This window comes from Cyphomyrmex costatus, unplaced genomic scaffold, assembly GCF_001594065.2.
Source record: "Cyphomyrmex costatus isolate MS0001 unplaced genomic scaffold, Ccosl1.0 scaffold32, whole genome shotgun sequence".
Taxonomy (NCBI): Eukaryota; Metazoa; Arthropoda; class Insecta; order Hymenoptera; family Formicidae; genus Cyphomyrmex; species Cyphomyrmex costatus.
This window is the reverse complement of record NW_017277340.1, coordinates 533,484-547,466: the sequence shown is the minus strand read 5'-3', so window position 1 is coordinate 547,466 and position 13,983 is coordinate 533,484. Positions and strand designations below refer to the sequence as shown.

Below are 13,983 nucleotides of genomic sequence, written 5' to 3'. Positions count from 1 at the left end.
CCCACGACAAAACTGGTGTCTAATGCAACTATACGCGTGAATATGCGTGACTGCGCGACTAGTAGAACACGGAAATTATAGCCTGGTCACCGCTATGTACGTTGTATACGCCGCTACTAAGGACCGTTCTTTTCAACTACACTTTCTACGCTAGTTTCCTTTTTTTTTACATTTGTAAAACGAGTATACAGACTGTTGCAATATTCGCACTCATATGTCAATTTGTTCCGAGCGGCTGTTAGAATAGAAAAGTGCAGTTGACACATTGACAGACCCGTCGTTATATCGGACATTGTAAGTGCGGTTCAAAGTGTTAAACGTAATAGGATCCCGGATCATTTCGTCGTCTCGTCCGTTCCAATTGGAAAGCGCGCTGATACTATTCGCTAAAAAATTAAATTATCGGTACTTTAGGTGGCTCTTTCTCTCTCTCTCTCTCTCTCTCTGGCAAATTTGTCCAGCACATGCAACGCGAAACCACTTTCGTCGACGACACAGATTTTTACATGTAACGACGATCTCGATTCGACGCTCTGGTCGGTCAACTGAGTTCCCACGCGATTCTACCATGGACACGATAGAAAAAACGAGCGCAAAAAAATGGTAACAGGTAAACTTTTTGTTTTCAGCTTCTCCTGAATTTACGTTCCAATTTTGTGTGCTGCACAATGAAATAAAGCAAAAGGGAAACGTATATGTGGACTTTTATTTGGTTCAACCTAGTGCCACTACAGCGTTATGGAATTAATATATCTCCATTTTGTTTATAAAAGCAATAGTAAAATTTTCTTTCTCCGATAAGATATCAGCACCTTTAATTCCTATAACGGTTGACTGTTAGTCAATCAGATACAATAAGTAATTATAATCTATATATAAGTATCCGGAATCATGTTCCTCATGTTTATCATTTGATCGTAAAGAGTATCAAAAATGAATCTATAAATATTATTAGTAAAAATTCCGTAAGTTACAAACAGTCTGAATACTTTTGTCTCACTATCTTTGCTTTTCTTTACTTTAATTATATTATGAATAATTTACATTGCATAAAATAAAGATGCATGTTTAAAATATACATATTTTGTTGAATTTTTAGTGCAGCCGCAAGTTACAATCACTGCGGCAGTTTGTTTATACGTCACTATATTATTTTATAGCATCAAATCATTCTTGCGCACTTTACTCGTAAAGATCTTAATTAAGATCCCTTTTAATTGATCTACTTTTTAAGTACGCAATTTCACGAGAGCACACGCCACTATTGCTCGACGTGAACGGGAATCTGACGCGAGCAATTAATCCGGTCGATGATATCCTCGGACGAGACGTCATTCACGTGTCAAATTGTCAATTAAAGGAAACATCAGATCGATGGAGCTGCGACTCTAGCGGACACATTCCGATCGTCTATAAAAATGCACAACGAAAGCGATCAGAATGCACTGTGTATTCAATACGGCGGATATTTCACGTACGAGCCGGCGCGTACGAATCAACGCGCTCACGACCGAGAGCGGCTAGCAGAACACGGAAATGATGGGCAGTTCTGTGCTGAAACACGGCGATAGCCCAACACTATCCCGCTCCACCTATTGCGTAAGACTTACTTTCCTAGCCTGGGCGGCGGTGTGCAGCAAAGTGCAAGGAGGCATGCGTCGCTCACGCTGATCCGTCGTCTTTTTGAGTCTTCCATTTTCCTTTCCTTTCATTCTCAACGGAATACTTAAATATTTCCTCAATTACAGTTTTCTAATTACAGATCCGTTTCTTTCTTCCCGAATGAAGCTGTCTTTAAAAACCGCGATATGGGCTGTCTTGATGTAATATCAGCGCGTTGCTTGTCCTTCTTATTTACAGTAAATAACCTATATAACTGTGTAATTATGTATTCAAATTGTATAATCATTTAACTCGTTCGAGAATTGTGGTCTGCCACTGGGAGTAAATCGATTTGAGATTCACGGCGAAACGCGCTTAATTTTCAGCATCGAGTGCATTCTCGCCAACTTCGTTGGAAGTTTATACCTGCAGGAAGACGTAGCGACGTTGATGATACCTACGATACGTGACTGAAAGTGTAACAATACCGCGCTCAGCAGAGCCGTGCTGTAACGCTCGTACTTAAAACTTAAGCGCGGCTTATAAGAGTACCTCTTAACGTCAAAGAGCGCGAACGATCGTTGTCGGTTAGGATAAAATTTAATTTGCACTTAAATTTTAAGTCGCTTCTCTTGAACGAAGAGCACGCATTGAATAAAGTATTAAAAAAATACAAAATACCTCCACAGAGCGCAATTTTTGCACTGTGCAAATCCAAGTATATAGTAATTAATGTCTTCAAATAACACACTATAATATTGTAAGGTATAAACTAAAAGTAGATTATTTAATAATAATAAGCTTTATTGACATCCAAGATGTAAACATGAACTGTAATGTAAATTAGAGTTTCACCTTAGAAGATGAGGTATTAACAATAGTGCAGTCATAGTTTGTAAGCCTAGATCTTATTATAATTAATTAAAATTAATTATAAAATATAAGCATACAGAACGAAATATACAATTGAGAAAATTACAATTACGAATAATGACGTACATGATAGTGAGCAGAGATTTTTTATTTACAAAGTGATTATTAAATATGATGTACGATAAATGAAAAACATGATAAATATAAAGTGAGATGAATGTGTAATGTATTAGATTATAAATGGGAAACGATATAAAGAGAAGCAGCTCTTTTGAAAATAATAATGGATGTAAAAGAACGAACATCACTAGATAGCATTAAATTGAAAAAATAACAAGGACTCTCTATATAAATAATAATCATAAACAATAAAAAGGGCGACGTGAGAGTCAAATCAAGATTAAATTGTAGAAATGTTAACATATTTAATTTAAAACTACGATTACATAATTATTAAAAAATAAGATTACAAAAATATATCTATTTAAATTCTATTTTAAATGATGTAAAGATGACTCTCACGTCGTCCTTTTTATTGTTTATGGTTATCACTAGATAGATTAAAATATGTTTGACGGCGTGAAAGAAAACAGCCTGAAATTTTGCTATATGATAATAAGGATAATGAAAGTTGGAAACGAAATGTACATATTATAATTAAACGTGTAATATAGTATTATTTTTACACGGAAAATTAAATTATACACATATTTTGACACTTATTATACATTTGGATTTACAATCTGCGTGCGATTGAAAACTGAAAGAGCATGATGAACTCTGTGGTAATTGCGGTTAAAATTTTAGAATGGAAAGATATCGTTAGTGGTTTTCTTATCGCAAAAGATGTGTGTGTTCGTTTAACACGATGTGTTTGCTATACGGTGATTTTAATTCTGACTTTAACTTTCTAATATGCACTTTGATTTATACGGGATGGAAAGCTATCAAAGGTCGAAATACGAATAAGTACGTCAAAATTAAAGCGATTGAAGTTTCCAAGTTAGTCTTGAATCAATTAAAGTTAGTACATTAAAGGGGCGCCGCGCGCGTTAGAGTTCTGTGGTTAACCGTTCCATTACGCGTTATATTATAGGAATTGACATAAATTGCAATTACTTGTACCTTGCACATTTACTCGCGCGTTATGCCAACATAAAATGATATCTAGATTCGAGAGTGCTGACATCAACGGACATAATTTATTTTCGATGATTACGAATTTTGAGGGCAAATCGTTTTTACAGAAATTATATTAATACAGTATTTTCAAACTGTACACAGTTTCATTACTATAAATCTGATGTAACAAACATTATCGATAATGAATATCTACTCTTCTAATTATACGAGATATCTAAAAAAAACGAGTATACCGATAACGTCTACTTAATATAAATCATAGTCGTAATTATATAATTGTAATAGCTTTTGTATGTATTTAAGCGATGCAGTCTCACTTGACCTAAATGACGCAGTAAACAGCATAATTAAATATACATCGTTTTACCGCTGCTCTTTTCTTATTTCATAGCTCGTTACGAAAGCGTTTTGCAAATTAAACACTGGAATATACTCGGTACCGAACGTGTAACCGCTGTTTTAGTAATACGCGCAATAACAGTCGAGCAAATCGATCATTCTAATGTTGCATACATCGAGATGGAAATTCAACGCGCGGATTTAAATCTAAGAGCGGAATTAGGTTAATCTTGATCCTCGGCACGTTAGTAATTCGAATCAATTAATGAATCAAAATCAATGTAACCAGACCCGCGTTAAATCTACTTAGCCAATTGGATCTGAAAACGATTGGCGATTATTGCAGCTATAAATTCTACTAAATTTGCTGTAAAACTCACTGCAATAATAATTTGTTCCAATATATAAGAACCCAATTTATCTTCTATTTGTTCTTCTTTAATGTGACCAAGCGTTGCAAGAGGACATGCAGAGTTAAGTTTATTCGAGTGACAATTGTGCGACACGCTGTTGCAGCATCCGTGAATGCTGTTGCAAGCAAGGCGATACGGCGATTTTCCGATACGCTAAACAAGCGATACGGATATAACGTGTATGCGCAATTGTTTTTGTGCGCTCTCGCCGATGAGCCGTCCTTGTTTACATTTAGCAGCAATACATCCGAGCGCTGCACCATCGCATCGCATTACGTGGAAGAAAGTGGATCTTGCATCTACGCGCATCGTGCGCTTTGTTTCATGAATAAAATTTCTCCAATTTCACATTCTCGTGTTATGTAAAAATTGGAGCAAAAAAGCGACACGCACATCACCGCGGCGACGACGGTAGCGAAGTCACGACGTCGCTTTGCAAATGTAATGTTGCGAGGAGGCCTGAAAGCGCCGTGTGCGCGAGGAGCGACGTGTGCGAGAGTCAGCACCTTAGGCGAGGGGTATTCTTCGCGAAAATTGAACTGGCAGAGCTGGATATGTAGGGATAGAATACATAAATCCACATATATGGCGAATGCGTCGCTCGTGATATTGCAATTCTTGATTTGAATAAATAAACATATAATATAGATGAGAAAATGAGTTGTGTGTGTACGTAGCACTTGACACAAGAAAGATACGTACGTTGTAATTAACTTTGTAGAATTATTTAGGCAAAGGAAATATGAACAGAAAGTAAATATATTTAGGATTATTCATTTAAAGATGTACGTCAGCACCTAGCTAGTTAAATGACCATTTACATTCAATAAATTTCAAAATAATTAAATAGTTATTATTAAATTACAAAATGATTTCTAAATGCTACTATTATATTTAATCTTTAGTTTGCTGCTTGCTTCTAATGACATTATTAATTAATTTTGAAGAAATTAATTTATAAAGTATTCAAAAATATGGAAAATTTGAATAAATTTCGATTCTTAAAGAGGTTTAAAGGACGATTTGCTACTGACAAACAAATTCGAAAAAGGTAAAAAATTGACGGTCAAAAAAAGAGATGTGCTTCTAAAAAAAGATCCACAATCATACTGCCCGCGCATTTCATTAGTTGTGCCATGTTGCCAAGTCTCAGGAGGATATCAACAAAATGACATTTTCCCATAATTCAGGTATTACAGATCAATTTTTTCTTAAATTATTAGGTAAATTTGTTATATTTTGTAGTTTATATGTTATAAATGTTTATATGTGTGTGTGTGTGTGTGTTAAATTTACGATTAAAAACTTGTAATTGTTCTCTGATTTGTTAATTCGAACGGGTAGAAGTAAATGATGAAATAATTGATATAAATGAAATAAACGATAAATTAATTTTTTATATCCAAGTAATTCTATATTGCGTATCTCCATTCAAACGGAGTAAATCTCGGCGCCTCCATTTCGATTCGATTCACGAGTATATCGGATCTGCACGTTGTCGAGAAAGTCGTTTTATCACAGAAGCGTATTCCTGAATATTGACCACGCGAGCCAATCGATACTCTATCGATTTGTGAAAATCGTTTAATAATTCAGAACGGTCGCGGAACTGGATTCTGGATTCCAACTCTGATAGCAAAAGCGTGTAAAAGTCGAGATCGTGAAGCGCGATTACTAGGAATCAAGTCGCAGGAGTATCGCATTCAAAACAAGACGACGATTAATAATTGCTTCGTACTCAGCGAAATTACGAGTGAAATCGATAGGATCGGTTGATCATGGATAACTGGGCGATCGTGGATTACTGTTTTTTTGTTACAAAGTACATCGGGTCACTGCGCGAGATAAGACTCGCCATCCATTAGATAATTGCTCGATTAATCGGCTAATGAGGTAATTAATGCGCGCGCGAAATGTCGAAGTCGACTCGTTGGAGGGTGAGACCAATCAGAGCCAATCGCGGTTTTCATGCTTTGGATTTATATATTCGAAACCGGTCAAGTGTCGAACGAGAAAAGATTACGTTGCGCGGGCGACTTTCGCGATAACTCGACATTTTTCGCGGGCGTCAAATAATATAATGGCTTTCACTTCGCGTGCCAGAGAAGTTGCAGCTTGTATAATAAGCGGGGCATCACATCCGAAAACGAAAAATAAAAAAAATAATGAATCGGAAGCAATTAGCCGCGTTGCGTTTCGGAGCGCTGCACTTCAATACCTCTAAGGTTGAAATTAGCAATTGCTCATCGCTGCTTACGTATATACGGATTATAAAAAGCGTATGCTAAAAAAAGAAAGTATATAGGAAATATTGTATATGTAGAGCATGTGCATGTGCAATAATCTTTAAAGGAATCTAACATACACGTACGCGGATGGATTACTTGTTCTCGATTACGTTTAATCTAGAAATAGTTACGTAGAATGTTTTTATACCCCATTGACGAGAAAATGTGAATTGTTGTAAAATATTATTTTACATGGATATCGTTTAACATATTTTTCTTTAATAATTAATTTTTTCGAGTCTCTAAATATGCAATTTCCTCGAAAACCCGCATGTAAACGTTATATCAATTAAAATATTTATCTTTTAGAAATACTGTCACAATAAGCTACGTAAGTTATTAATTTCAATGTTTGCTTAGTTTCATACTTTTTTCAGAAAATTATAATTAAATTCATATCACATATGTAGAATATGTTGTTAATATATTGATTTCAACTGAAGCGTAGAAACATTCTAGGTGATCATTTACTTAAAAAACAATCAGGTATTATACTCTCGGATTAAACGTAAACAACTTTTTGCATGCTTATAATGCATGCATAGATTTTTATCCCATTCTTCACATATCCTTTTTTTATAATTGCTCATTTTTAGCTTTTTATAAAATATAAGCGATTATGCAGATCATTACAGTTAATACTTTGAATAATAATACTTTCATATATGCTTTAGTGCTAAATAAACATAAGATTAATACAACATTTAGAGACACTGCTTGACACAATAGATAGTGCAATTCGAAAAAGATCGAATTTGCGAATTATCGAGTATCATGCCAAACAAACGACGATCATAATTCAAATCGCTCACGACAACAGACAACTCCACCCATTTCTTACGTTTTGCGATTTTATTTTAAGCATAATGCACTGTAGCAATTGGAATTAGTAGGTTGAGGTAATAAGTAACGAGCGGACTGCTGCGGCAGCGGCGGCAGGCAATCTATTTAGAAAAGAATTTAGGTCTTTCTGTCTTTTTTTCTTTCTTAAGGCCATTCAGCGACCCGTAATTCTAACTCTTTAGAACGATTTAGCATTTGCGCCAAACGTGAAATTCCTGTTCGATACGAATGCCTCGTTTTCTAACGTAACGAACGGGCCGTAATCGGGATCGTGCTTCACCATTTTTGGATCTCCTTCCCTCCTTTTTCCAGACAAGACGAACTTTTCGTGCGACAGGCTCTCGTGTGTCCGAATGTAAACTTTATAGTTATCGTTTTTACTTCTCGGACATTTCACGGATAGTGGTTTTTATGAATAGTAATAACTTTCGGTTATTCGGACACATTGTTGGCTTCTACTTTTTCCCATTCAACCAAAACATCATTCAAATAAATATAAAAAATGTAGGTCTGTCTTAAAGTGAAGACTGTTGAAATAAGCGCATTATGCGGCGTCATTAATTAGCTGAAGATCCGTGTCTTGACCTCGAGGTCAGGATGTCATTTTCAAAGATCGTGACTCTTCATCAAATCGTCTCTTCAGATTTCTTCAGCATTAAAAGTTGCGACAAAAACAGTAATAGTTTAATAACTTCAAACTGTATTAATTTATCTCTCACAATGCTGTCAAAATTTTTATCAGTTATTAATTAATTAACAATAGTACGTATAGTAACTATTACATCGCTTCGAAAAAAATATGCTTGGATCAAAAGTTGTCAGGATGAACAATATTTGGACTCGCAGTTTTCGATCTTTTTAAACATTTTTAGTAATACTTATTTGCAATTTTTTTGTTACATTTATCATGATGATAAATAAAGTCACTCTAGTCTTCAATTGATTTTCTTGAACACTACAGCCTCTCATGGAACTCCTCGAAACTTTGCCGACGAAGAATGCTTGCTCCATTATCTAAAAGCCTACGTGAGTCCATTCCGCAATCGCAAAACGACGATTTATCACTGTCGATGGTTGCCCAATTAATTAAAGTGATGATCACTCTGTGCTACCATTCTGCTGCTATCGGCACTGCACCTGCGCCGTCTACCGTAACCGGAAAGGACTCCGCCGTCAACGTTAGCCGTGAGAGAGCTGTGTAACGCTCGTATATGCCGCGCACCACGCCTGCAAGAAAGAGAGTTGTATCGTAGGTGACCAGGTAACCCGGGTGGTGCTCGGTTGCACTTGGTGTGGCCCGTCGCGTAGACGCCGAGCGTGTAGGCCAGCGCTGCCGCTGGTGGGGCAGGAGGAGTAGGAGGCTGTGGTTGTTAAACGTGGACATAGTCACCATGAATATAACCCACAACGAGCGACTTCCATCTATCGCCGCACCGTAAAAGGGGGGCTCCCCTTCACCCCTTGAACCGGGTGGGACTACCGCTGCCGCAGACTACAGCCGCTCGGTACGCGGATTATAGTTTTTCTGGAGGGAGGGTGGTGGAGCGCCTAGCTTGCTTTCGAAAGGATGGTGATTGTGGAGCGTGTCCAGAGTAGAGTTAGGCGTATATAAAGCCCACCGGCCCGGCCCAAGTCAGTCATTCACCGGACTACCAGCCCAATACACACACCAAACATGAAGGCCTTTGTGAGTATTTCGTAACGAGGGTTGGTGAGGTGTTCGCGAGGTGTTTAAATTGTAACCGCGGTACTTTGCCGTCTCGCGCTCTTCGATTAGATTTTATTAATTTTTACTACTTTTATTTTATTCTCTTTTCCCGCGACTTTGTCTTCTTTTACTTTTAACTAATCATTTATTCTGAATATTATGTGTTTTCACGAAATTATCGTAGTTTCGCGATTGGATCCTTATCTTCTTCGTCGTGAATAAACAGTGTCGATCTGAAAATTCTTTGAATGATTCTTGAATAACTTTGAGTTCTTAATGGAATTACTCGTAAAATTCTGCCCTTTCTTGTAATCACTGCGAAAGTTTATCTCTGTAAGCGCTTATTTCCGTAATGTTTCGTTCTGGCGCTTCTTAATTGAAACCAAACAAGAAACTAGGTTAATGCAAGATTGTATTTGAACACGGTTACATATCTGCAAACGAAAAGTAAATACGATCGTTTTGCAAGCTCAAGAGCTTTCTTTTGTGTCGATAATACATCTATTAATGTCTCTCCATTGTACTTTTTCGTTTCTTCGTTTTTTATTGAATTCGCGATAAAACCGACGATGATTCAATGTCACGGTTGGGATACTCTCGCTGTTTTTCTCCGCAAGCAGACAGACGCACAAACAGACGAACCGACGACTTTCATTCATAAAGCAAAGAAATCTTACCGCATCGCGCGCCGACTACTCTCGGCGAAAACCGGTTGTAGAGGTAGTATCATCATCGTCATTGAGTGAGCGGATTAACTTGCGACCGGTTCTATTCCGCGTAGACGCATCTTCATTCACGAATCTCGCGTTCTCGGGATCGCACGTACCTTGCCGTCACTCTTGTATCCTCTGCCGTTGCATTTCTCTTCACTTTCCCCCGTCATTTTACACAATATCCATTGAATCAGGATAACGCCGGAATTATGTTCTACCTCGTACCGTCCTGCAAACGTAATGCGCATTAACTAGCGTTCTATTTTTGTGATAACTGTAACTAATAATTACCTATATTATCAATAACACATTGTCGATAACGATATCTTAACTATTGCGCCAGACCTCGGAATGCCTTTGCAATTTCTCAGGGACGATGGAAATATACTCGGCGCTCAATCGCGCAAGGCGATTTTGAAATCGGCACGTTCGATCCTTTTCCGATCGCGAGGTCGCGGGAACGCTCGGTCGACCACGTCACACGAGTGCGGCCGCGAGATAGTCGTTTATTCCGCTTAAACGGGATGTGAAAGTTTCGCGTAGTCGTTAGATATGCATAATTCCAGGCCGCGGTGCCATTTAAGTTTGCAACGGTCTCAAACCGGGCGTGACACATGCGCCGTCTAGTACCGCTCGCACGCGATCGCGAAATATTGGTTACGTATATATCGATATATCTAATCAGCCGATTGCTCGACGGTTCTACGATCGCGCGAAACACTTCCTTTCTAAATACCGCTTTCCGTATTACGAGCCGCAAGCGTTACGACTTTAAACTCGAGATATGTGACGTAACTTGTTGAGATTTGTCTTTCTAATCTAAGAAAATTCCTTCGAATTCTAAGAACTGAGACCCAATTGGATTAAATCATGGATTTCTCTTAATTATAAAAAATAAAATCCCTCAATTTAAATCGCGAATGTCGCCCTCAGATACGCAAACTCGCGTAATGAATATGATCGGTTAATTATAAATCTCGTGCAATATTTTATATTTAGTCGTTCGCGCGAATTTTATGCAATCGCAACTACTTTTTTGTTTGCGGTCCGACGATACGCGTTGCGCGTGTAACGGCCTATTAACGCTTCTAGAAGAATGTTCCTAATACGGTCATCAGGAATGGTAACCAGAATAACCAGGGGCGCTGTCAAGTTGATTACGAAACGTTACGGCGCGTAGTTACGGGTATCTAATCTCGTCGATTTTCCCGCCGATGCATTCGGGCGCTTTCTCATTGCGTTTTCATTCGCGTAATCGCTCCGCCTTCGCAATAAAACAGCACCAATCCAACTAGACTTCGAGATCATCTCGGCGATCTAGAAACCTCTCGCGCGCGAGATTGTTTCCTTCGTTTTGGAGTTTGCGATTGCTAACCGACATTTACGGAAATCGAAAGTGAAAGCCGCGATTATGTTTCACAGATCTAGCAGTAGTCAGACCCGGTAATCGGCGCCAAGCCAATGGAAATCTAGATTCGTAACAGCGATAGCCCCAACGACGTGCACACGTAAACCGCTTCCGTAAATCGGAACTCGAGTTCACGCAATATTCATCGTTCAAAGTTTTCAGCTATTTTAACAAATTCGATCAAGTATCGGATTATCACCGTGCGTCTTCGCTGCCAACATATTAGTTACGGTGAATGAAGTCGCGTGTTTCTTTTAGATTGTGTTCGCCTGCTTAGCGGTCGCGACGGCCCGCGCTGGAATTGCGCACGGCGGATTAGGCTATGGTGGATTAGGAGGCTATGGTGGTGGCTATGGTGGTGGCTATGGTGGTGCCGGTTTGGCCATCACTGGACACGGACTCCGTGGTGGTGCCGGTCTGACTGGTGGACTCGCCGCTGGTGCTGGAACCGCTGCCTCCCTCCAGGGTGGTGCCTCCAGCTTGGGATCTGGCGGTCTTGGTGCCAGCTATGCTGCTGGTGCGGCGGCGGCGGCTGGTGCTGCTGGAGTTCAGCAGATCGTCTCTGGTGGTGTGTATCTGCGTACCAAATCTAAACCCTTTACTAGTTCAACAACGTAAAGGACATATTGATATTGAACAATCATTCGCTCTTTCCGCAGGAGTCATTGGTGGCAGGTCTGACATTGGACCCGCTGAGGGACCCAAGGCCAACGTAGGACCCCAGACCGGACCATCTGATCTCGTAGGACCCCAGGAGGGAGCCAAGTCCGTTGGTGGACCTCGTACTGGACCCGCCAGTCTTGTAGGACCCGCTGCCGGCCCATCCACCCTCGTTGGACCGTCCCAGGGAACCGCTACCCTCGTAGGACCATCCCAGGCCACCGCTAACCTCGTTGGACCCAGCTACGGAGGTGTTGCCTTCTTTGCCGGATCTGGTGGCATCAACGGTGATGATGGAAGCTCTGGAGTTGCTGCTAACGCCGCGCCTGGTGCTGGACTCGGTAACACATTCTCTACCGATAAACAAATTTTATTAAATTAATTGATTTTATCATAAACATATTTCTAATATCAAACTCTTTTCTCATATTTGTTTTACACTCATCAAGTATTTAAGCCATCTTCTAATGATATTTTCTTCAAAAGGTGCTGGACTTGGCCTTGGCGCCGGTCTTGGTGGTGCTGGAATCGCTGTCATCGGAGGTGGTGCTGGACTCGGAGGTGGTGCCCTTGGTGGCGGTGATGCCGGAATTGCTGTGATCAACGGACCGTCTGGTGCCATCCAGGCTGGACTCGGCGCTCACGGAGCTGTCATCCCCGCGCCCATTGGCAAGTGGTAGACGTTTTAAGACCCCAGCGATCTCGGCTCGGCGACGGCGGCAACCCACCACAGTCACTTACCGGTCTCGAACGATCCTCAAACGCGCTCAACGTCTTCTTCCCAAAGCTTCGTCCAGTCTCGAAACATGATTGGGGCACCCTTGGCGATAGTGATATGATTGTCAGATACTTGGAATACACACAAAATGGTCGAACGGTCGTACTTCCGTACACCACGAGCCAAGAAGGCGCGATCCAGAAGACTGACGGATAAGATTGTAAGAGGACAGCACTGAGATTTCGGCCACAAGTGATCCGCGGTCTCGTGTCATATTTCCCCAGTCTCGACCCGCTACAACCGGGTAAAATTTAGTCAATTACCGTTCATCGCGAGACTAATGATAAAGGAAACTTGGCACGAGTCGCGTTTTACCGATCTCGACACACAAACACCTTGCTACTCCTCGACGCTTTCACCCGCAAATTAGCGACGGTCGTCTTCCGGACATCACAACAATACAAACGACGCGCATTTCCGAGTTGCAACCGTGTGTCACAAAGCCACCCCGTGCACACGCGTATCACGTTGCACCATTATGGACCTAGCAAGTGGACAAGCTTTGGCACTTCGTCGTCGGACCAACCGGATCTGTTCTGTTTTCTGAACACCTACCGTTGTTTCGGCTGAACTTTCTTCTCTTACGTCTTCCACCATCCGTAAGGCCGCCGCTCTTCACGCACATATCTATTTCTCTCTTTTTCCACGGGTCGATCGCATTACGCGCACGTTCCCGGCATGTTGTTATACTTACCGCCGCACCCCAAGCATACATATTATTATTACTCGCGTCGCACTTATGTTCTTCTTATATATATATATGTATACATATTATTACCTATTACTTCCGCGCATATATATATGTATATATATATATATGAACACATTGCCACACGCGCGCACACACACATACACTATATTTCTATATGTGTACTCGTATATATCCACACAATTACACATATATTATATAATCGTGTTATATGTTAGTGAAAAGGAGAGACCGGTAGATTATGGTAGGTCAGCCTTTCTCATGAGTGAATGAATGTAAATAGATGGCTCGCCGCCGCCGGCCCCCGACCCCGCCCGCCCTCGTCATACCCTTTCTTTGCGATCACGACTAGCACCCCACCACCACCATAGATAGATACCACATATTTATAGCGTTTATACATTTATACAATACTTTATATAAAATAAAGCATCAGTATTTAAAACTCATTCGTGTCTATTCGCATACCTTTACCATTTACCAAATATAGAAAAGCCTATATTATT

At 40.1% G+C, this 13,983-nt stretch overlaps 1 protein-coding gene across 1 annotated transcript; it reads left to right on the top strand.

The window, feature by feature from the left end:
• The first annotated feature begins 9,142 nt into the window (after window positions 1-9,142).
• On the top strand, window positions 9,143-13,045 carry apd-3l (apidermin 3 like). The gene is made up of 4 exons (XM_018542258.1): window positions 9,143-9,188; window positions 11,589-11,898; window positions 11,990-12,331; window positions 12,477-13,045. The coding sequence occupies exons 1-4, from the start codon at window positions 9,177-9,179 to the stop codon at window positions 12,668-12,670; spliced, it is 858 nt and encodes a 285-aa protein (XP_018397760.1). The 5' UTR covers window positions 9,143-9,176; the 3' UTR covers window positions 12,671-13,045.
• Window positions 13,046-13,983: the final 938 nt, after the last annotated feature.